At 50.6% G+C, this 20,283-nt stretch overlaps 1 protein-coding gene across 12 annotated transcripts in view; it reads right to left on the bottom strand.

Annotated features, from left to right (window-relative positions):
* Positions 1–298: 298 nt before the first annotated feature.
* LOC119551861 (ryanodine receptor) overlaps positions 299–20,283 on the bottom strand; it is a 29,762-nt gene continuing 9,777 nt past the window's right edge. For 2 of the 12 annotated variants that reach the window (XM_037861446.1, XM_037861448.1), the window contains 19 exons: positions 19,642–20,245; positions 19,028–19,127; positions 17,589–17,793; positions 16,765–17,521; positions 15,534–16,693; positions 15,107–15,259; positions 14,917–15,032; positions 11,115–13,387; positions 9,593–10,072; positions 8,940–9,077; positions 8,505–8,791; positions 6,348–8,445; positions 5,909–6,021; positions 4,979–5,324; positions 4,433–4,733; positions 4,050–4,160; positions 3,575–3,994; positions 3,313–3,514; positions 299–3,255 (listed from right to left, as the gene is read on the bottom strand). In XM_037861446.1, the coding sequence (XP_037717374.1) occupies positions 576–3,255; positions 3,313–3,514; positions 3,575–3,994; positions 4,050–4,160; positions 4,433–4,733; positions 4,979–5,324; positions 5,909–6,021; positions 6,348–8,445; positions 8,505–8,791; positions 8,940–9,077; positions 9,593–10,072; positions 11,115–13,387; positions 14,917–15,032; positions 15,107–15,259; positions 15,534–16,693; positions 16,765–17,521; positions 17,589–17,793; positions 19,028–19,127; positions 19,642–20,245 (12,544 nt within the window). In that variant the 3' untranslated portion in view covers positions 299–575. Of the gene's footprint in view, positions 3,256–3,312; positions 3,515–3,574; positions 3,995–4,049; positions 4,185–4,432; positions 4,734–4,884; positions 4,906–4,978; positions 5,325–5,529; positions 5,640–5,908; positions 6,022–6,347; positions 8,446–8,504; positions 8,792–8,939; positions 9,078–9,592; positions 10,073–11,114; positions 13,388–14,916; positions 15,033–15,106; positions 15,302–15,533; positions 16,694–16,764; positions 17,522–17,588; positions 17,794–19,027; positions 19,128–19,401; positions 19,502–19,641; positions 20,246–20,283 lie in introns of all 12 variants that reach the window. The other 10 variants (XM_037861447.1, XM_037861441.1, XM_037861443.1 and 7 more) reach the window with 10 other exon arrangements.

The raw sequence follows: 20,283 nt of genomic DNA, 5'->3' as shown, positions 1-20,283 counted from the left end.
GTCTAGAGAAATCGGAAGTTAGTCAAATTTACATTTGAAAAATATGTGTCGTTGCATACGATCTATGCATAAAATAGAAACTAAGCAATTGACTGTTTTTCCATTTTTGGATAAATCTTAACAGATTGACAACCTTTTGCTCTCTTTTTGTAAATACTTCGACTAACCAGCTATAGTCCTTGTGACATGTTGCAAGTTAAGCATATAATTCATAAATACAAATTGATGTTAGTGCAATAGCGTTTTACTTCTATTTGTCCATCTAAACGGGAACTAATAAAATGTCGACGCCACATACAACGTTCGTTCAAAATGAATAGATTTATTTTAAAATGAGTTAAGAACATTTGTTGTTATACGTGCTAGAATCGTCATCAATATTTTGGAAACAGGTCGTCCTCCTACGTACATAAAAACGATTGTGTAGGATATTGCTTAAAATACATTGCTAAAGTTGACTAGGTAAAAATTCCAGATGTTGTCAAAGTACCGATACAAAAGTGGATCCCGAGAGTTTTGGACCGTCCAGTGCCAGTGTAATTGTGCCCAGAAAGCAAAGGTGTGCGGACCGGTTCTTAACCGCCGCCGCCTCCGCCGGATAGCTCATCCTCGTACTGCTTGCGGAAGCAGTCTCCCACGGGGAAGAAGTCCCAACTGCGCTGCTGGTACATGTTCCACACGTACGTCTCCTGGCCGGTGTACTCGGTGTCCGGCTTGTTAATCAAATGCATCAGGAAGAACATGTAGTTGGCCAGGTTGTGCTCCTTCTGAACGTGCGTGTCGAAGCCGTGCGGAACTATGTCAAAGAAGTCCTTGCCCATTCCGCAGATGAAGCAGTTGGACTCCATGTTGTCCTTCACCGACTCCAGCTGGTCACGCAGCTCGCCGAAGGCGTCGATGATCAAACCCTGGATGATGGCCAGCAGGATAATGATCACGAAGAAGAAGAAAGTTATGTCGAAAATGATGCGGTAGACCTCATAGTCGTCTCCGTCCGGATCTCCGATCTCGTCGCCAATGCCACCGCCCGCTCTCACACCCTTGTACAGGTGGAACACGAAGCAGGTGAGCATGTCGTGGCACTTCTTGTCCACCTCCTCGTCCTCCTCTTGGATGTAGAACTTCCTGAAGAAGTTGAACGCAATCACCGTATAGATGTACACGATGATGGTCAGCAGCATCACGGTCAGCACCAGTTGCTTGCCGTTGTGGGTTACGGACTGCAGGATGGTGCGCAGGGTCTTGAATCCCACGGCCACATCGAGCAGATGGGCGGCAAAGAAGAAGTTATTGAAGTTGCCCATTACCGAGAAGCTGAAGTACCACAGGGAGTAGAGGAAGGCGTTGTCCGTGAAGGTGACGCCCGCCTTCCACACCTGGTAGCGCCAGTCGATGTTCATGATGTACTTGAAGATGCCCGTTTCCTCGCTCTCCTGCGCCGCGAAGGTGCTCTTTTCCATGCCCAGCAGATTGGATATGGAGTCGAAGTCGTAGGTCTCGCTGTACTTCTGGCGCACCTTCTTCTTGACGAACTTGTCCCAGTAGTTGACCGGGAAACTCTTGGCCGAGATCACCAGCTTGTCCCAGTGCGACTTGAAGTCGTCATCCTCCGGCTGCTCCGCTATGAACAATCCCTCGAACTCCAGCCGGCGGGCGATCTCCTTCTCCCGCTTGAAGATGGCCAGTGGTACCTTGAGATGGTAGTAGGCAATCAGCATGGCCAGGGAGACGAGTGAGTGCAGACATGCGGCAATGCGCAGCACGTGCTCCATGTAGAAGAAGTCCTCGTCCACGTGCACCAGTTCCGGTATTTCGTCCTCCATTTCGCCATCGCCCGATCCACCGTCCCCTGATCCGCCAAAGCCAGAGCCCGTGATGTCCGCACCTGCTCCCGAGCCGGAGCCCAGGATGAGCTCCTCCTCGCCGGAGCTGTCCGATTCCTCGGTGAAAGAGGTGACCTTGTAGAAAAGCAGCATAAAGTTGATGCTGAAGGCCAGCACCAGGGCCACGTACTTCAGGTTGTAGAAATTCCTGGCCAGGAAGCTGACGGCGCGATGGGTGTATTGCGAGAAGTCGATTTGGTGGACTGCGGGCGTCTCCTGGGGCGCGGACGATGACTTCTTGGCCTCCGCCTCGATGGAGGCCATGGCCGCCTCCTGTGCCTTTTGCGCCTCCTGTCGCTCCTGAGCCGCCTTCTTTGCCGCCTCTCCGCCCAGAAGATCCACAATGGAGATGGGCTCTTGGTGGGGTTCACCCTCGACCAGTTCTCCGCTGGCAGCAGCTCCATCCTCGGGACTCGATTCTCCACCCTCCTCCATCGAGGAATTGGCCGGAGACTCGTGCACCACGACCTTGTACATGCCGTTTTCCTCCTTGTTGATGTCCAAGCCAAAGGCTTGCACCGTGCCCGGAGGCTCTTCCAGTGGCAGTGGTGGCAGTGCTCTGCCAAACGTCTCCTCCTCCACCACCGGTTCCTCCTCCTGCTCCGGGGCAGGTCCTCGCATCAGGTTCAACAGGATGCCAAATATGTAACGCACCACGCAGAAGTGCGCGTATCCGGTGTAATAGAAAATATAAAAGATGATCTTGAAAAAGCCGATAATGAGTTCAGGGATGGATTTGGTCTGCATCACGCCGATCTGGTGCTTAATGTTCGCCGGGCTGAGCATGTGGACTCCAAACTTGAGTCCTTCCTTGACGGCGGTGATGGTGCGCCGGATGGGGTCTCGAGCAGCTCGCTCCTCCTCCTCCTCGCTCATGTAGGAACTGTAGGCCGTATCCCGCTTCACATTGCCACCACCGTCATCGGTGGCCATCAGACCCGAGGCGTGGGTCATCTCAAAGATGGCATCCTCGCAGAAGTTGACGAAGGCCTCCAGTTTCTCCTTGTCACCACCCTCGGTGACGATGGAATAGAAGAAGGCACGCTTGGACTCGCGGATCTGCGGCTTTTCCCACTGCTCGATGTTTGAGTCCTTGATCTCGAAGTACACTCGCTCGATGCGCTTGGAGCTGCCTAGGATCTCGATGCGGCCCAGGAAGGGCTCGAAGTAGTTGAGCACCGAGCCGGCGGTCTCCAGGAAGCGCGCCAGGCGCGGTTCGTTTGGCATGTGTTCGCTGAGGTTGGTCAGGAGCACAGCCAGGTTGAAACCGATCTCCTTTGATGGTTCGTGGAAGTGCTCCACGAAGGCCCGGTAGTCGATCTTGCCCTCGTGGTTGCGCTCGCAGCACGCCAAAAGGAAATCCATTTCTTCCCTGTAAAAGTCAGCTTTATAATCTCCGTGTGAAAGGTAATCCCCTAGCGATACTTACGGTGTGTAGTTCTTGGACTGCTCCATCTTCTCCCTAAAGTCTTTGGGCGTCACCCAACCCTCGTTCTTCATATCCACCTCGTGGAAACTGGGCGACTCGATGAGGTCGGCCAGTTTCAGGAACATGTCGAAGTACTTGAGGATCAGCTCCACATTGCCGGCGGACTCCACCAGCGTGTCCACCATCTGTTTGCCAATGGTGCCTGGTAAATGGTATATCGATATGGGTTAGACAACCAGAGTTGTTGGTCAGCTTCTCTTACCGTTAACAACGTTTCCTTCCAGCATGGAAAGCATCATGGTGATCATGTCCTTCTGCAGATTCAGCAGCTCCTTGAGCAGGTCCACCTGGCTGGAGTGCTTGGATAGCTTGTCCTGCATGTGGGAGAACAGGAAGAGGAAGCCACCAACTGCATCCCACAACCTCGAGTGGGCCAAGGCCTGCTGATTAAGTGTACAGGGACCCTGGATGACCTCGGTGAGGGTGTTGAACACTTGGCTAGCCACTTCGATGGCCTTGAAGAAGTTGGCCTTGCCGGCGGGATCGATGATCTCCTTGCTCGAATAGTGCCAGTAAAAGTCCATGATCGACTCCTGTAGACGCAGCAAGTAGTCCACTGTGCAGATGACCACGTTTACGGTGGTGGTGTTACCGGCCTGGGTCCTCAAATAGTTTTGCCATTCTGTAAGGGATCGGGTTGAGGATTGTGTTGACTCAACATCAAACTGTGAACTCACCCAAATTGTGGCCCTCACAAGTCAGCTGGATGAACCGGAACAGAGCACAGGTGAACTCCGCGTCGTGCATGTTCTTCTCGCCCGCGGCGCCCTCGGAACCTACACCAAGACCTGCACCCGCACTCGGAATATACTCTTTGTGTGTGTTGCAAATATGGGTGGATTGGTACAACGATAGCGGGAATCACGTACACGGGATTGGTGGGTTGTGGTTGGTTGGCGGTAAAGGCATGCGAGGCATGGTGGTGTTGGGTGGTGGGGAAATCAGTCGGAAGGAAGTAGACACAAATCAATAGAGTAATCGAACTTAGAAGAGTGCGAACCAAAGTTAACTGAAAGCTGGAGGAGATCGGCTGGCGGGATCACGGGGCAAATGGACTTACCCTCTGCTTTGGTGTTGCGCTCGAAGGCGTCTAGGTCCAGTACACTGCAGGAGTTCATCAGTCCGGCTATCGAGGTGAAGAACCCGACGTCCTTCTTCTCCTTCAAGTGGTTCAGCATGCCCATTTGGATGTCGATGTTGCCTCCGCGCAGAATGGCGATGCCGAGATTGAGTGTCGTCATTACCATCTCCGAAGGTATACCTTTGGAGGCGGAAATGTGCAACAGCACCATTTCGGCAACGCCACGATTGGACAGACGTGCCTGATGGAAGAGTAGCTTCTGCTTCTCCATCTCTTGTTCCTGTGGATGTATTTGAAAATGGTTTAGTCAGGACAATGCTAGATGGGGTAAGGGTTTTAAAGCTGGGTTCAGGGATTAAAACATATAGAGATCCCTGCAAGGGTTCAAAACAAAGCCATTTATTATAAGTCTCAGCTGAGTGAATAGTTACCATTAGTTGCCTCATCCGACACTGAGTCAGACATGTTGGGTTTTTGGGGTATTAGCTGTTGTTAGTGGGTCTAAGCTAGTTGGGATCAACTTACATGGATGCTGGTGCCTTCGCCCTCTTCGCCTCCCTCCCCGCCCTCCTCGTCGCCGCCCTCCTCCTCCTCCTTGCCCGTGGACTTGGCCGCGATCTGGGCATAGGACATGTAGAGCAGATCCTCCTGGAGGGCACCGCTGCGCTCCGTCATGGCGCCGCGACAGAAAGTGGTCACCAGTTGGGTGAGCGGATCCGGCTTGTTGTCAGTCTCCTCACCCTCCTTCTTGGACTTCTCGGAGTCCTCGAACGACTGGGTCAGATCCTCGACCATCACCTCCTGGCCCACGTTCTCCTCCTGCAGCCATTGCTCGTAGTAGGAGCGGGCAAAGATGTTGCAGGCCCGATGTCTGGATGGGATGTGGTTTATAAGTTAGTTATGCAAAACAGAGACAGTCCTTAACATTCGAAACAAACAGATAGGCATGCCTTTGGTTAATCAAATTAGAGAGCAACTCAAGAGAGAAACAAGAACTGATGCTGGTCCTCGGTGGGGTAATTAAAAAACTTAGGAGGCGATGAACCAATCGATGCGACTACGAGTACGAGTACCACCTGCTCATGCGATAAAGATGCTTGGCGCGTAGGCTTGAAATGACTGCCTGGCGACGCGCCACCGAGATCTTTGAACTCCAGCGTTTGGATCTGTTCTTGGAGCTGGCTGCCTAGGGGATTCGGAATCGGATTTGCAAGTGGCAAGCAAGCGTGCGGCAAGTCCATAAAAATATACAATAATACAAATGGCGTTTAGAACACGGCGCTCACATTAGTGCATTAGCTGTTAGTGGGGATTCAGGATCGGATTAGACTGATGCCATTGAAGATGAGAAGATGGGTATTAGGACAGATAAAGAACTCATAGAACGCTAGTACGGTTAGTTAGATCCCACAGAGCTAATCAATCGGCATTCTGCAATCTGCAATCAGTAATAACCTGGGTAGAGAATGTAGCGATGTCTGCCGGAAGCATGCGATTACGGCACGCTTCCTTTGGATCGACACAACGCTCCTGTAGACATTCTTGCTCTGCTGTTGTGGATGGTCGATCTGTAAATGTTTCGTTCACGGAACGGTCAGCATTTCGGTCAACAGTTGTCGGGGTGGATGGAGAGTTGGCGATGTGGGTGCATGTCGATGTTGGTGTTGATCATGTTGTTGATGGTTCGAGAGGAAAAGAAAGATCGAGTGATTAACAGATTAAAGTTGAAAGATTAGAGTTGCACTGGTAGCACAGAGAGGCTCGAACAGTTTCAATAAAGATGAGTTACTCGAACTGATGGCATCGGAGTTGTGCATTTAGAAATTTTAAAAATTGACAGATCTAGATAGAGATTGGGAAGCCTCCGCCTGGGTGGAGTCGAGCCGGCACTTACCATATGCAGGCCAAACAGAACCTTGGCCATGGCCACGATGCGGTCCACCGTTTCCTGGGTCTTGTCCTTGCCCTTCTCGTTGGAATTCACATTGGCCTTCTCCAGCGCCTGCTCGTCCACCGGCTCCTCGCTCTTGCCCAGCTTCGAGTAGAGGTAGTGCTGCCAGGACATCTCGTCGGAGGGGTCTAGTTTGTCGGGCAGGGTCAACTGGTTGCGGGCAAACTCGATCACGTCGTACTCGGGCATCTTCTTCAGATACCGATCCTTGCAGTGCTGCACCAGCTCCTGTTCCCTGCCTGCGAACAGGTTCAATCCCACGGGCAGGAGACGCTTGAGGCAGGCCACCATCAAACTGGCCTGCACCTCCTTGTCCTTGTCGCGCTTCTTGTCCCGGTTCTTCTTCTTCTTCTTGACCTTGCCACCCACGGCGGGAGCACCTTCCGAGATGGCCGACCTCCTAGTGGCCGTTGGCATGATCAGGGCCATGTTATCGATCTCATTGGCTGAGATGAAGTTCTGCTCCTCCTTGAGGAAGTACTGGCTCTTGGACCAGATGTTGAAGATCTCCGCCACATGGTTGTACAGCTCCTCGGCTTCTGGGATGTTGTCCTTCAGCCAGTGGTTGCGCTGCAGATCCACATACTTGATGAGCAGCGGATAGAACGAGTATATGTCCCGCACCAAAAGGTTCCAGTCCTCCTGCAGCTGCGTCTCCACCTGCGAGGTGTCGTCCGTGGCCGACTTGATGAATCCCCGCATGCTGTCCTCCTTGTGCAGCATGTTCTCTGTGCGCTTCTTCACCCGTTCCGCCAGCGGCAGGAAGGGATCCTTGAGCAGCTCCTCCGACGTGTTGATGATGATCTGCTGCGTGTAGGCAGCAATGCGGGTCATCCACGGAGCGTTGTCGTTGCCAATATTCTTCTTGATCATCTTGAGCACGTTGCGCAGCAGCGGATTCATGTGATCGGCGGTGACCATGGTCACGTGGTTGCCGCTAGTGGGACTCACGTTATCGGGACCCTGGGACCACCAAAATGGCAGATAGGCGCACAGCAACGGCAGGATCACATCGATAATGTGCGGCGCATCGTTGTACGTCTTGTCCGACTCGACGAACTGGTCCACTTCGGCGAGAATGGTCTCCAGATTCGGCATACAGCTCTCCATCTTAACCATGATGTCCTGAGCCTCCAGTGAGTGATCCGCAATGCGGTTGAGCAGCGAGTACTGGTTGTGCTTGTTGAGGTGGGGCTCCAAGTAGGCCACCGGGAAACAGGAACTGTAGGCGCCCAGGCAGGATCCCAAGGCAGGTCTGTGCCTCTCAATCTCGGTCTTCAGATACTTCCTATCGTGCGTCAGGGTGCCATCGGTACCCAGGTGATACAGGGCGGCCAGGATCTTGTAGGAGGCCACCTGAATTTCGTCGAGCAGCAAATCGCTGCCATAGTCGCAGGCCGCCAGGTGATCAAACATGGCCGTTAGCACGGGCAGAACCACCTGGTTGACATAGCCCAACGATGTGGAGGTCTTCAGGTGAGTTCCCCTGAGGTGACTGTACTTGCCGTCCTGCAGGTTGAGGATCGTGTTTCCCAAGTCATCGGATGTCTGGTTGAAGAAGGTCAGCATGGAGGTGCGAATGAACTCGGGACAGTTCTTGGTCAGGGTGCGGGCATCGATGCCCTTGACCAGCACCTGGAGGCACCGCACCGTGATGCGGACATCGGGTCCAAAGGCACTCAGCCGGTTGCGCAGCAGAGCGGCCAGCTTGCAGAAGATCGATGCCACCATTTCCTTCTCTTTCAGCGAAGCCGCTCCAATGTTGTTCGTGGCCGTGGCAATGGCAATGAAGTAGTTGCGATGCGTTGAGAAGTACTTCTCCATCAGGGGCAGCACCACCTTCGAGAAGAACTTGATGTCTCGCGTGGCCGTCTTGAAGGATGAGCGGCGGCTGAACGTGGTTGATGGTTTCAGCAGCTTCATGTTGATGGTGGCTCGGTCCAGATACTGAATGAGCTTCTCCAACAGGGAGTAGGAGAAGCGCAGCTCAACGGCCGCCTGGGTGGCACCTCCTTCCTCCACGGCTCCTCCCTTGGAAGGCCTATAATCAGAAGGTTCATGGTGCAATCAGGACCACTTTAGTCTTACTCTATTACTCACTTGTGCAGCTTGTAGCCCTGGTACTGCATGTACTTAAGGAACTCCTGGGACCGCTCGCGGTCCTTCTTCTTCTCCTTGTCGGTCAGCAGGTCGTAGGGCACCAGTTGTGGGTGGATAACCCCGCCGCAGCCGTTCAGCTCCTCGTTCTTCTTCTTGGCCCAGATGTCGTGGGAGTTCTCCGCCAGGCGTTCAGCCATGTTCTGCATCTCCCTGCTCAGGGTCAGGTTGCTCATGTCCACCGGGTGCGGATTGTAGTTGAAGGGGCTGCCTTCGTTCTGGAATTCGTGCTATCGGTATTAAGGGGCGGCAGAGGGCGTGGGCGAGGGCGTGGCATAAAGATAGAAAGGCCAATTCGAAAACAGATATATAATTTAGAAAATGGGTTAGAGGGCTCTCATGTCGAGGATTAGTCAGAGGCTCTTGGGTGCTACATACAATCTGGGGCTTCGACTGACGACGCGTCGATCCGCGATGGTTGAGTGGCACCTCCACCTCGGAGTGCTCCACAGTCCATCCGATGGCCAGCAGTCCCTTCAGGCACTCCCGCACTGGATCCCGGTAGCGCTCGCGTTCCTGTCAATGAGATTTAATTGGTGAGTTGGTTTCTCATCAGAGAAGTTTCAGTTGTCCAGTATTACTTTCGATGTCGATCGAACGAATTCTTGTTAGCTGATGAATTAATTTATAAATATTAAGTAAAGATATTAGCACACATAATGTAAATGAATAAAAATAAATGTAAATATCCTTTTTACTTTAGTGTCACAGAAATTGATATACATATTTAAAATGAGCAAAATCGTAAGGATTATAAGAAATATACAATATATTTTATATTGAACATTACTGTATTACCCAATTTTATAAGACGAATACAATAGTAAAGATCTCTGTGACACTAAATTAGCCTGAAAAGTTGTTATCAATTCGTAATTGTTAGATAAAGTATGATAAAATAAAATCAATCAAAATGTTACTTAAATCGTTATACTGATTAGTTAAAGCTAGAAATCAAAAATAGAATAAATAGTTAATGACAAATGGATTTGATTAATGTGCATTTACGGATGACAAACTGGCCTACGTACGTATTCAGTGAGCATGTTGTAGGGCTTCAAACGTGGGTGCTTGCGATCGTTATCGGACCGGATTTCCCCGTAGGTCCAGCTGCCTTCCAGACGACGACTGGCCCACGCATCGTGGTAGTGCTCGCTGAACTTCTGCACCAGCGAGTTCAGGTCGTTATCCAGGTGCACGTTGTTGGTGTCGATGGGATTGGGCATATACTGCGGCTGGTCGGGGGCGCCCATCTGGCGGCCATAGTAGTCCTCGTCCGTGTTCTTGGACAGACTGTAGTCCGGGGGCAGGGCGCATCCGATGGCGATCAGGCAGGGCAGTGCTTTACCGAACAGTTCCGGGTCATAGTCCATATTGCTGAGCGAGTCAAAAATGTTCGAGAACAGCAGCATCGTCAGGCGCTTCTCCTCGTCCGATGAGGCTCCATAGGAGCCTTGGCCTTGAGTTGAGCCGTAATATTTGGCGCAGCGATCGAAGTGCAGGGTGAGAAGCTATGGGAGGTTAAGGAAAACTGGATTAGTTTGGGATTTAAGCTTGTATTCGTTTGTGTTGATGTATGTGCTATTAAGATTAATAATCATATTGTTATTGACTTCTCAGTTAAGATTAAATTTATTATAATGTTATACCCAACCAAAGCATATTAATAAATAAATTAACAACTTGTTAGAAATTGTTTTTAAAGTTTTTAAGTTAGGTTAAAAAATTTAAAAACAAGATTAAGTGGAACACAAATAAAAACAAATAGCAGTGCAATTTTTAATACATTAATTTATTATTCCAGTGAATGAAGAACTTATTAATGAATACTTGCGTAACAAAAACGATATTAAATGAATGAAACTCCAAACTCTTTTACTAAAATTATTAGTATAATTCATGAATGGTCATAATTAAAACTAAAAAAAATGTAAATACCTAGCTTAATAATAACCAAATAACTGATATAATAAATATTTGGTTAGTGTTATGCGTAAGTTAAAAAACATATTTATTAAAAAACACTTAAAACAAGAAAGCCTATGGTCGAAGGAAAAAAAGTTCAAATTTCGTTTATGCTTTTTCTTTATACATCGTCCGTAAGTGACTTTGACAATATACAAATAACAAAAAGAAAAATTAACAAAAATTAGCCTATCCCAAAAATTAAAATATATTTCGAAAACTGTAATGGATATTTTCAAAAACGTTCCCTCAGCCAAAATGAAATCTAATGGCAGTAAGCAAAATATTGAAATTAAATTATCTTTTATTTGGGACATTAAGTTTCTAATATTATCATATCGTTTCGCATTTAAACGCATTTAAAAATCATTAGAATCTGTATGTTAAGTCTTAACTCTCTAGCTCTTATAGTTCTCAATATCTCATACGGTCAGCCGGACATGACTAGATCGACTATTTTTGTGATCGGATTCAAGACTATTTATACTTTTAACCTGTTGCATACTGTTCGAAGAATACAAGTATATTGAATATACCCTTCAACGTGTGTAAAAAATGAAAATAATGAAACTAATAAAAAATGCTCACCCGGAGGGCCACGGTGGTGTACTCGGACAGCTTGGACACATCCACAGTCAACTTGCGCAGCAGCTTGAGCAGCATGGCAGGTTGCATTTGGGATGTGAGGGCCACCAGGAAGTCGGAGACGGCCTCGCGCTGCCCCTTGGTCAGCATACGGTTCTTGGACAGCCGGTAGACCGTGTGCAGAGTGGCGTCCAAGAGGCTCGCGTAGTTCTCGGCCTCGTTGTAGAACTTGGAGTGCTTGATGAGCAGCGGCAGGATGGAGTTGCCGATGTAGCGGTTCATGGCCAAAGCCATGTCGCTCTCGGATCCGTCGCTCTTGTCCAGAATGGTGGCGGTGCGCAGATCGGGCAGGAAGGCGTCCTCCAGCAGGCGGTAGAAGAGGTCCTGGGCCTCGATGCCATAGACGCGCTCCAGGAAGAGCACGATGCTCTGCTTGTTGTTGGGCAGCAGGCCCGACGGCATGTCCGACTTGGGCTTCTCCTCGCCTGGCGCCGTCTGCGAGAGGGTGAACTTCAGGCTGAGCACCCCCTGCAAATCCTCCAGTGGCACCAGAGATCTCAGAATAGCTCTAGCCCTCAGGGACTCGTTTTTGCCCTGCTCGATGACCGAGGCGTCCGGGGCACAGCGGCCCAGCAGGTCCACCAGGGTGCAGTAGAAGTTTAGGATGGCGGCTCCGGTGTCGATATAGTCCTCGTCCTCCTCACCCTCCGGAAGCGGGTGTGTGAAGTTCAGTCCGGCAATGGTGCCCTCGGCCTCGTCCTGCATCTTGCAGCGGTCCGAGATGCGCTCCGACATGCGATTGGCCTCGACGATTGCGCGGAACAGACCTTCTCCTTCTCCTCTTAGAGCCGGTCCTAAGCATTCCGGACGACGGATAAGAAGTCGAATGACAAGGTTCGCATTCTCTTCGACGCTCTCGCCGTTGACCCAAACGCAATAGCGCAGGAAGTCCAGGTAGCGCTCCCCCTCCACGGGATCCCAACCCAGATCCGGATAGCCCTTCTCCACGAGCTCCGAGTTGCTCTGCAGCCCGCACCTAGACAGGTAGACGGCAATCTTCTCCAAATAGTGTTCCCTCAGGGCCAGAGCCAATTCTGTGTTCTCCATCAGACTCGAGTATGCCACATCCAGGGGCGTGGATCCTCGCAGGCTGGGCCGTGCCAGCAGGATGTTGGCGTTGTCCAGCAGGAAGTCGAAGTGATCGAACATGGCCTTCTGGTTTTGCCGGCCAGTGCGGCAGAAGTAGCAAAGGAATCGGCAGCAGGCCACCACCATCTCGTGCGAGGTGTCCTTCTCCTTGGACGGAGCTCCTTCGGCGACCTCCGTTTGCGTGGGCGCATCGCTCTGGGCCTGCGCCCGCCGTCCCAGGGTGTTCATCATCACGGCCATCACGTTCTCGTGGACACGCAGGATGCGTATAAGGTCTGGGTGCTGGAAGAAGGTGGCGTTGTTCACCAGCTTCCACAGGCGCTTGCGCATTAGCTCCTCCTCCTCCTGACTCATCTGGACGGGCAGCAGGGCACGTATCTGGCTGAGGCCCACCCACATCTCGGCCACGTCATCGCGGGCCCGGGTGTTGATCACGTAGGTCTTTTCCAAGGCGCGGACCAGTTCGCCCACCGTATCGTACTGACGTAACAGCAGGCTGAACATCTCTCGCACCAGCTTGGGATTCTCGATCTGTGATTCCTCGGCCCAGCTGACGATTGTCTTGATCAGGACCTTTCGGAACACCTCCTCGGGCGTCTTCTTCTCCGGCTCCTCCACCTCTTTGGGCCCCTCCTCCAGCTCCTTGACGGTGTTGATGAAGTTGTAGATCTTTGTGATGGGTCCCGTCTTGATCTCCTCGATCGCTGCGCCCTCGACGCCATCCGGCTCCTGGAGAGCGTTGAGCGACACCTTCTGCATGAGGCAGTCGTGGAAGTCGCCCAGGCGTCCGCGCAACTCAAGGCCACAGGTGCAGTTGTCCTGGTCATCGGCCTCGAGGTTTTTGAAGCAGAGAATCTGGTTCATCTGCTCTCGCGGCGGACAGCGGAACTCTTTAGTCTTTTTGGCCGCAACAGCACTGGGCAAATCGGACTGCTTGATCTCGATATAACGTCGCAACTGATCGGTCTGCAAATCGCCCACGAAGTCGTGCGAGAACGCGATGATGCTCTCCACTCGGTGGCGCAGCTGGGTGTCGTACAGGTGGTGCAGCAGGTAGCACATCTGCAGCTTGGCGCCCTCGGCCATCTTCATGGTCAGCAAGCCCTTGCGGTGCTCGTCCTTGCCCTCTGTGGGCGAATTAGAATTTTTGGATTAGAAGGGCTTCGGTTTCAGGGGTTGGGCCGTAGAATATGGTCAACAAAGTAATCTACATTAATATTTTTCCAAAAGTAGGTACTTTACATTTAAAATGTAACGGGTATAATAAATATCTGCACATTAAATTCAAAGATTCAAAGTACATATTTAAATTAAGTACAAAAACGTATTATTTAATACAAATCATATTAAACTGCTTGATTTTAATTGACAATATTTGATATCACTAAATAAATGTTTTAAATATTTAAAATAACATTGATTGGTAAATAAAATATTTTCATATTTAAAGATAATTAAGACCGTAATGAATGAAAAACAAAGCGAAAAATATTCAGTTTTAATATTTGGTTAATTTAAAGAATTTTAACCTTGATTTAATGGCAGGAAATATTTTAAGTAAATATGAATACCACCATATCAAATATTTTCAGACTTGATCCAAATATTTATACCCGTTACTCGTAGAGTAAAAGGGTATACTAGATTCGTCGGAAAGTATGTAACAGGCAGAAGGAAGCGTTTCCGACCCCATAAAGTATATATATTCTTGATCAGGATCACTAGCCGAGTCGATCTAGCCATGTCCGTCTGTCTGTCTGTCCGGATGAACGCTGAGATCTCGGAAACTATGAGAGCTAGGCTATTGAGATTTGGCGTGCAGATTCCTGAGCTTCTTACGCAGCGCAAGTTTGTTTCAGTAGACTGCCACGCCCACTCTAACGCCCACAAACCGCCCAAAACTGTGGCGCTTACAGTTTTGATGCTAGATAGAAAATTTTAACTGAAATGTATTAGTCTTGTCAATACCTGCCGATTGACCCAAAAAAAATTTTGCTACGCCCACTCTAACGCCCACAAACCTCCCAAGAAAAAAAGCTATGACGTCAGAGCCAGACAATGCGAAATGTTTTTACGCGTGTATGTGTGTGTATGTAAATAGTTGCCGGCCGAACTTAGCGGCAAAGAAAAAAGCACTGCCGGCGCTCAGAGAGAGCAAAGTGCGCGGCTAACTTATTCTATTGAATAATGTATTTTTCACGCCTACCCTAACGCCCACAACGCTTAAATCAGTCTTCCGTCGGTAGGTGGCGCATTTAAATCTCGCTTTGCTGCTTGCATATCTCCATTTCCTTTTGGTCCCTTAAGCTGAGTAACGGGTATCTGATAGTCGAGGTACTCGACTATAGCGTTCTCCCTTGTTTCAAATTAAATCAAGCAGTTTTATAAAATTTGTATCAAAAGTAATATGTAATACGAAACTTCAAGTTCAACATCCAGATTAATTTTTGTTTAACTGTACTCGAAGACATCTAATAAACTTAAGTCATTTAACATAGAAATAAAAATGGATCTTGCAATCTATTGATCTCCAAAATATAGCTTCCAAAAAAAATAGGCAAAGCTTAATCATATCTTGATGAAGTACTTGATTAAAAACAATCTTGTTGACTATACTTTATCGACCAACCAAAACATAAGGCCATCCATTACTCACCCCTCTCGAAAGCTGGATCCCAGGTCTCCGGGTCGATCATGACTAACAGCCGCTGCACATCCTCGTCGGTCAGGACGCCGACCAAGAGCAGGCGGTCTGTGAGCTTGATTAGAGGGCTACAAGGCAAACAGGGATGGGGCTATCACTATAGGACTATCTATGGATCTGGCAGAGGGCGATGGATACTCACAGGAAGAGGTTCTCGTTGGTCCAACCGATGGGATCGCGGTTGTGGACCTGATTGATCTCGACGGCATCCTTCAGCGCCTCCATTACAAACTGCCTGACTACTTCTAGGGGGAACTTCGGGGAGTACAATTGGTCGATGTCGGGGATCGGTTCGCTGGAAACACTTGGCATACTAGATGTTGCAATCACAGGGGGTCTGGACGGGTGTAGTTGTTGTTGTTGTGTCGGTGCAGGAGGTTCGATGGATCGATGGATCAGGTGTAGTGTTGGATCAGATGCAGGACCGGGAGATTCGAAATAGAATGAGGTGTGAACAAACGAATAATCGAACGGATAGTCAGAATGCCAATGTCCCCAGCCCGCGCAGTGATTGGGGAAACCTGTGCATTGTGGGTAGAGCGAAAAGCCAGCCAAAGGGGTCAACTCACGTGATCTCCGTCATCCGCAGCTGCGGACGCACTGACTCCGTGACCAGGGAACGCAGCGAGTGCTGCATCTCCTCGTCAGCGTACAGCTCCTTCAGCTCGGCTCCCAGCGGAGTGATGTACTCGTTCTTGCACACCTCCATTGTGGTGGCGTGTGACTCCAGATGCAGGGCGATTAGAAGGTCGTAGAAGCCCTGACGCAGTGGTCCACTCATGTACTCCGACCGGATGGCGTAGAGCAGCTGCTTCTGGTCCACATGCTGACAGAGGGCATGCGCAGCCCTGTAATTGGATTGGTAACAAAGAGCCGCGTAAAGGGTTAGACTGTGGGCATGGAAGGACAACAGTTTGTCCATCTCGATGAGCTCCAGTATATCGATGCAGCGATCCTCCTCTGGGATGTGCAGGGCCAGCATGGACACGGGATCCTCGCACAGCATGGACCAACCCCTCACATCGGACAGTTTCAGGGCGTGGACCTGGAGCGAGGTGTTCGGAACCCTGGCCCACTGATGGGGACGCAGGCACTGGACCTTTAGACGTGGCGGCGACTGCGGATTGATGTGCTTGTCACTGGTGGGCAGGACCGCCGCGGAGAGGGGCAGAGTGGTGGGGGTGCGGCCCAGCTCGATCTGCAGGATCTCCTTGCTGGTGGCCTCCACGAAAATGGCTGGGAAGAGTTTGGTGTCCGGCTCCATCATCCAGCGGTGCGAGGTGTCCTTGCCCTCGCAAGTGAAGCGGATGATGCCGGTGGCCGTGTCCACGAAGCAGCCCACGAACATGCCCTGCGAGGCTCCCTTGCCGGAGGCGTCCTGGGTCACCTCGTTGAAGAGCTCGTCCGCCCGCACCACATAGCAACTCTGGCGGTCGATTCGCTCGATGGCCATCTCGTAGTCGTCCTCGATGTAGACCGATCCACGGCGCACCTTGTTCTTGTTGAACTCACGACTGTGCAGGTGGTACTGTGTGGTCACCCAGCCGACGTACACGTGGGTGGGGTCCTGGCCAGGGAAGATTCTCACTCCGTAGAAGTACTCGTTGATCAACTTCAGGCACTCGGCGTCGAACATCTCGTCGCCGGAAGTTTCCACTGGCTGCTGACCCAGATTGGAGGAACTCAACTGCTTGGGTCCCTGGGCCACGGGGCTGGGCGGGATTTCGGCCTGGATAGGATAAGGATAGGATAAACATAAAGCGATCAAGGGTTTTCTGACGACTAAGAACTAAAACCTACATTATTCAGCCTCAGCGTGGGAGCTCGCGTGGTCATCTGCTGGTTGACCACGTTTCGGCCATGGGCCACCGTATTGCGGCGCTCCAGGGAAGTGTCCTGCGTGCGTGCGCCCATCTTCTCGCGACTCTGGTCACGCGACTTCTTCGAGAAGAACTTGAAGGGACTGCGGCCACGCTTCTTCTTGTCGTCCAGCTCCTCGCCCAGTCCGTTCATGTCCAGCACGGAACTGGATCGCTGCATTTCGTCCAGGGCGGCCGACATGTCAGACTCGAAGGTGATGTTGCGGGTAAGGGATCCCTTTCGCGGCGGACGATGCGGCCCCCGCATCATGTGATCCGCCTCAGCATCCGCGTGCTCATCGAAATTCCGGGTCAGACCCTTGATGTCGTTCATGTTGAAGCCGCCCTTGAGCATGTGGTCCATGTGGGCAGCCTGGGTCTGCACCTGCATCTGGGCAGCGGCCTCCGCCTCGCGCATCAGCCGGTACTGCCGGTTCTTGATCTCGTCCCAGCGGCGCGCCTTCTCCTGCTCGCCGATGAACTCGCCCATGCAGGTGACGGGCAGGGATAGCCGCAGGAACTCCCAGTTGGCCTTCTCCATCGTCTCGAAGGTGTTGTGCGAGATCTTCAGGTGCGGCGGGGTGTCGGCGCCACCGGGGATTCGAGTGACGTCGATGCGGCAGTCGGGCATCTCCTCGGTGTTCTCGAAAATGGGCTGGTCCTTGGTGTACCAGTGGGTCACCGGACGACGCATGTTCCTGCAGGGCAGCAAGGTAATTAAGTGAGGGAATTTAATAAAATTATCTCCATATATATTGTACTCACACGCAGAAGGGCTCGTAGCCCTCTTGCAGGCCACAGGTGGTGAAGAACTTGAGCGAGTCCACGTCCTGGCCGTAGATGAGGCGCGCCTTCTGGCCCACTCCCAGGGTGCAGGCGGGCACGAAGCCCACCCCCTCGGCGGTGACGTCGGCAAAGGTCGTCTCCCCGCCCAGGGCGTCCATCAGGAGTTCTCCGTTCAGCGAGAAGCCTGCACAACGATTGATTACAGTTAATGGGGTCGGGGCTTGGGGTGTCCGGGCGGTTGCTAATGATGAGTATATTGAAACCAAGAACCAAGCAGCTCTCAATGAATTCCGAACGGGCCTGGGCCTTAAAACCGTATCCGTATCCGATTTGTTTCGTTCGTCCGGAATCCATTAGGCAATTGAAATTCCTCTAGGAAATGCGTGCGTATTAATTGGCATTTGAGTTCGCCTTGCAGCATACTTGCATTATATTGTTATTATGTCTGGACTATTGTAGTGTTTAACTGATTGGGTTTCGTTTTAGTTGGCAAAGCTAGGATTATAAAGTCAAGCAAGCTATTAAGTACTTTGTGTTAGCTCTCATGCTAAGTATTGTACATTGGGTTTAATTGATATTGGATAAGTACGTGTCGTTAGTAATTACAGGCAGTTACGAGAGAGTAAAAAGCTTGGGGATGAGCTGATGTGTCACCTGCTCCTCAGGCACCCAGGTCGCTAATCAGGCGCCACGCTCCTTGTTAGGCGTTCGGGGTGTTCGTGTTCAAAGTAACAATAGTTGGACATTAGAGCTTGGGAGTTGGATAATGTGGATCGAAAGTGAGAGTCTACTAGAAGCTGGCATTGATGGACTTATGCTTTGGTCGGACGATTCTATGAGTGGGCTCGGTCCGAAGTCCGTCGGGTCTGGAATGGCTGAACTTCTGGTTTCGGTTGCTGAATTATCAGGCCGGATTGCACAGTTTAAATTCAAGAACGGTTATTACAGTTGGAACTGACAAAAAAGTACTTTAAATATTTCTGACCTTCAAATAGTATTCAATATATTTATTAAAATTAATAATCAATTCTGTGATTCAAAAGAGAACTGAAAATACATTTAAATTGATTGATAAACTTTAATTTCAATTTTGGATCAAGAAAAAAGGTTCTGATTTACAAAATATTCCTTGATTTTAAAATGTTATCAGTTAGAAAACGATTTATCAATTCCAAAACCGTAAGAAAGTGAACTATGAACGGGTCTGCATTTATTACTGGGGTTCGCTTTGCAGGGTATCTATAAAAAGGTGAATGCGTGGGTACCACATGGCCTTCGCATCGCCGGACCTGCGGCACTCGGTTCTCCGGTGGCTCTGGTTCACATTTAGTAGATATCAAAAGCACGGAGGTGTTGACATTCCTTGAGGGGGTGCTTATAGGAATTCACATTACAACAAGGAGGCGAGCAATTCTTACTAATTGTGTGGTCGGCCAGGTCTAGAAAGACGCCGACTATGTCCCCGGGTCCGCACTGTTTACCGAAGGATTCACTGACGCCACCGTAGACTTTCTCTTCCTAAAAAGTTGAATTGCAAGTGACAAGATTTAGTCGCGTTTCGATCGATCAGTATCAGTATCAGAATCAGAATCGCCCTATACGAATGTTCTGTGACTCTTTACTCTGTTGGTTGCTTGTTAATGATCGTATATGAGAGAGTGTCGCTAAATTAACAAATCAAAAGAGAACGAAATCTTTGATTAAGTTGAAAAGTTGAGTTAAACAAAATGCGTTCGATCAAAATAAATAAAATCAACGTTGATGCACGCTGCTAGGGCGTCTATGTCCTTACTGATGGTTAGCTCCTTGACATCGATGAAACAACCAATGACATCGCCAGCCTCATACCGCACTCCGAAGTGCTCGATGGATCCGGCGTGCATTTTGGTCACCTATAATCACGGGGTTGTGGGTTTGTTTGAGTCGGTCTTGCATTAAGGCGTTACCACAGTCCCTCTTCCCTCGTCCCTCCCTAGCCACTACACCGAATGGATGGCCCTCGGCATGGACCCCCTGCCCTCCATATACTCACATTGTGTCCGTCGAAGGCCCAGCTGGTGTCCTCGCTGCCCAGCATCGCTCCCGGATAGCAATCGGCCCGTGCCCAGCCCACTCGCATGGGTCCGGAGGTGAGGACCTCGAACTCGAAGTACCACTTGCCCGAAGTCACGGCGTAGTTGCGCTCCACCCTGTACGTCCGGAATCCGGCGAACTTGAGGCGCTGCGCCTCGGCCAGGAGTGCCTCGGTTCCCTCGCCCGTGGGTGGATCCAGAACGTATCCGTAGACCAGGAGGGTTCGCACCGTCTCCGAGGCCGTGTCCCTGTTGGCCTTCTTGATGGCCTCGTCAACCTTGGCATAGGGCACTAAGTGCGGGCTTCGGTGGTTCTCGCTGTCCTCGTTCAGGCCATAGGTCCATCCCTGCTGGATGCGCTCCCGAGCCCACAGGTTGTGCGTGTTTTCGGCCAACTGGTCCACCAGCTCCTCCAACTTAGGCGTGAGCGTCACGGCGCTCAGATCGAGAGGCGCCGGCTTGTATCCATTGCCCTGCATGAAGATCTCGTTGGGCAGGCGCACCGGGCGGATGCGGGCTGGTGGTTTGTCCATGGTTATGTAGTAGCCCAGCGAAATGATTGTCCTACAGAAGGGATAAGGTGAGTAAAAGATCCTTTACTT

The sequence above is a fragment of the Drosophila subpulchrella genome, chromosome 2R, assembly GCF_014743375.2.
Source record: "Drosophila subpulchrella strain 33 F10 #4 breed RU33 chromosome 2R, RU_Dsub_v1.1 Primary Assembly, whole genome shotgun sequence".
Taxonomy (NCBI): Eukaryota; Metazoa; Arthropoda; class Insecta; order Diptera; family Drosophilidae; genus Drosophila; species Drosophila subpulchrella.
Note: the sequence above shows the minus strand (reverse complement) of the source record. Positions and strands in the feature narration are given on the sequence as shown.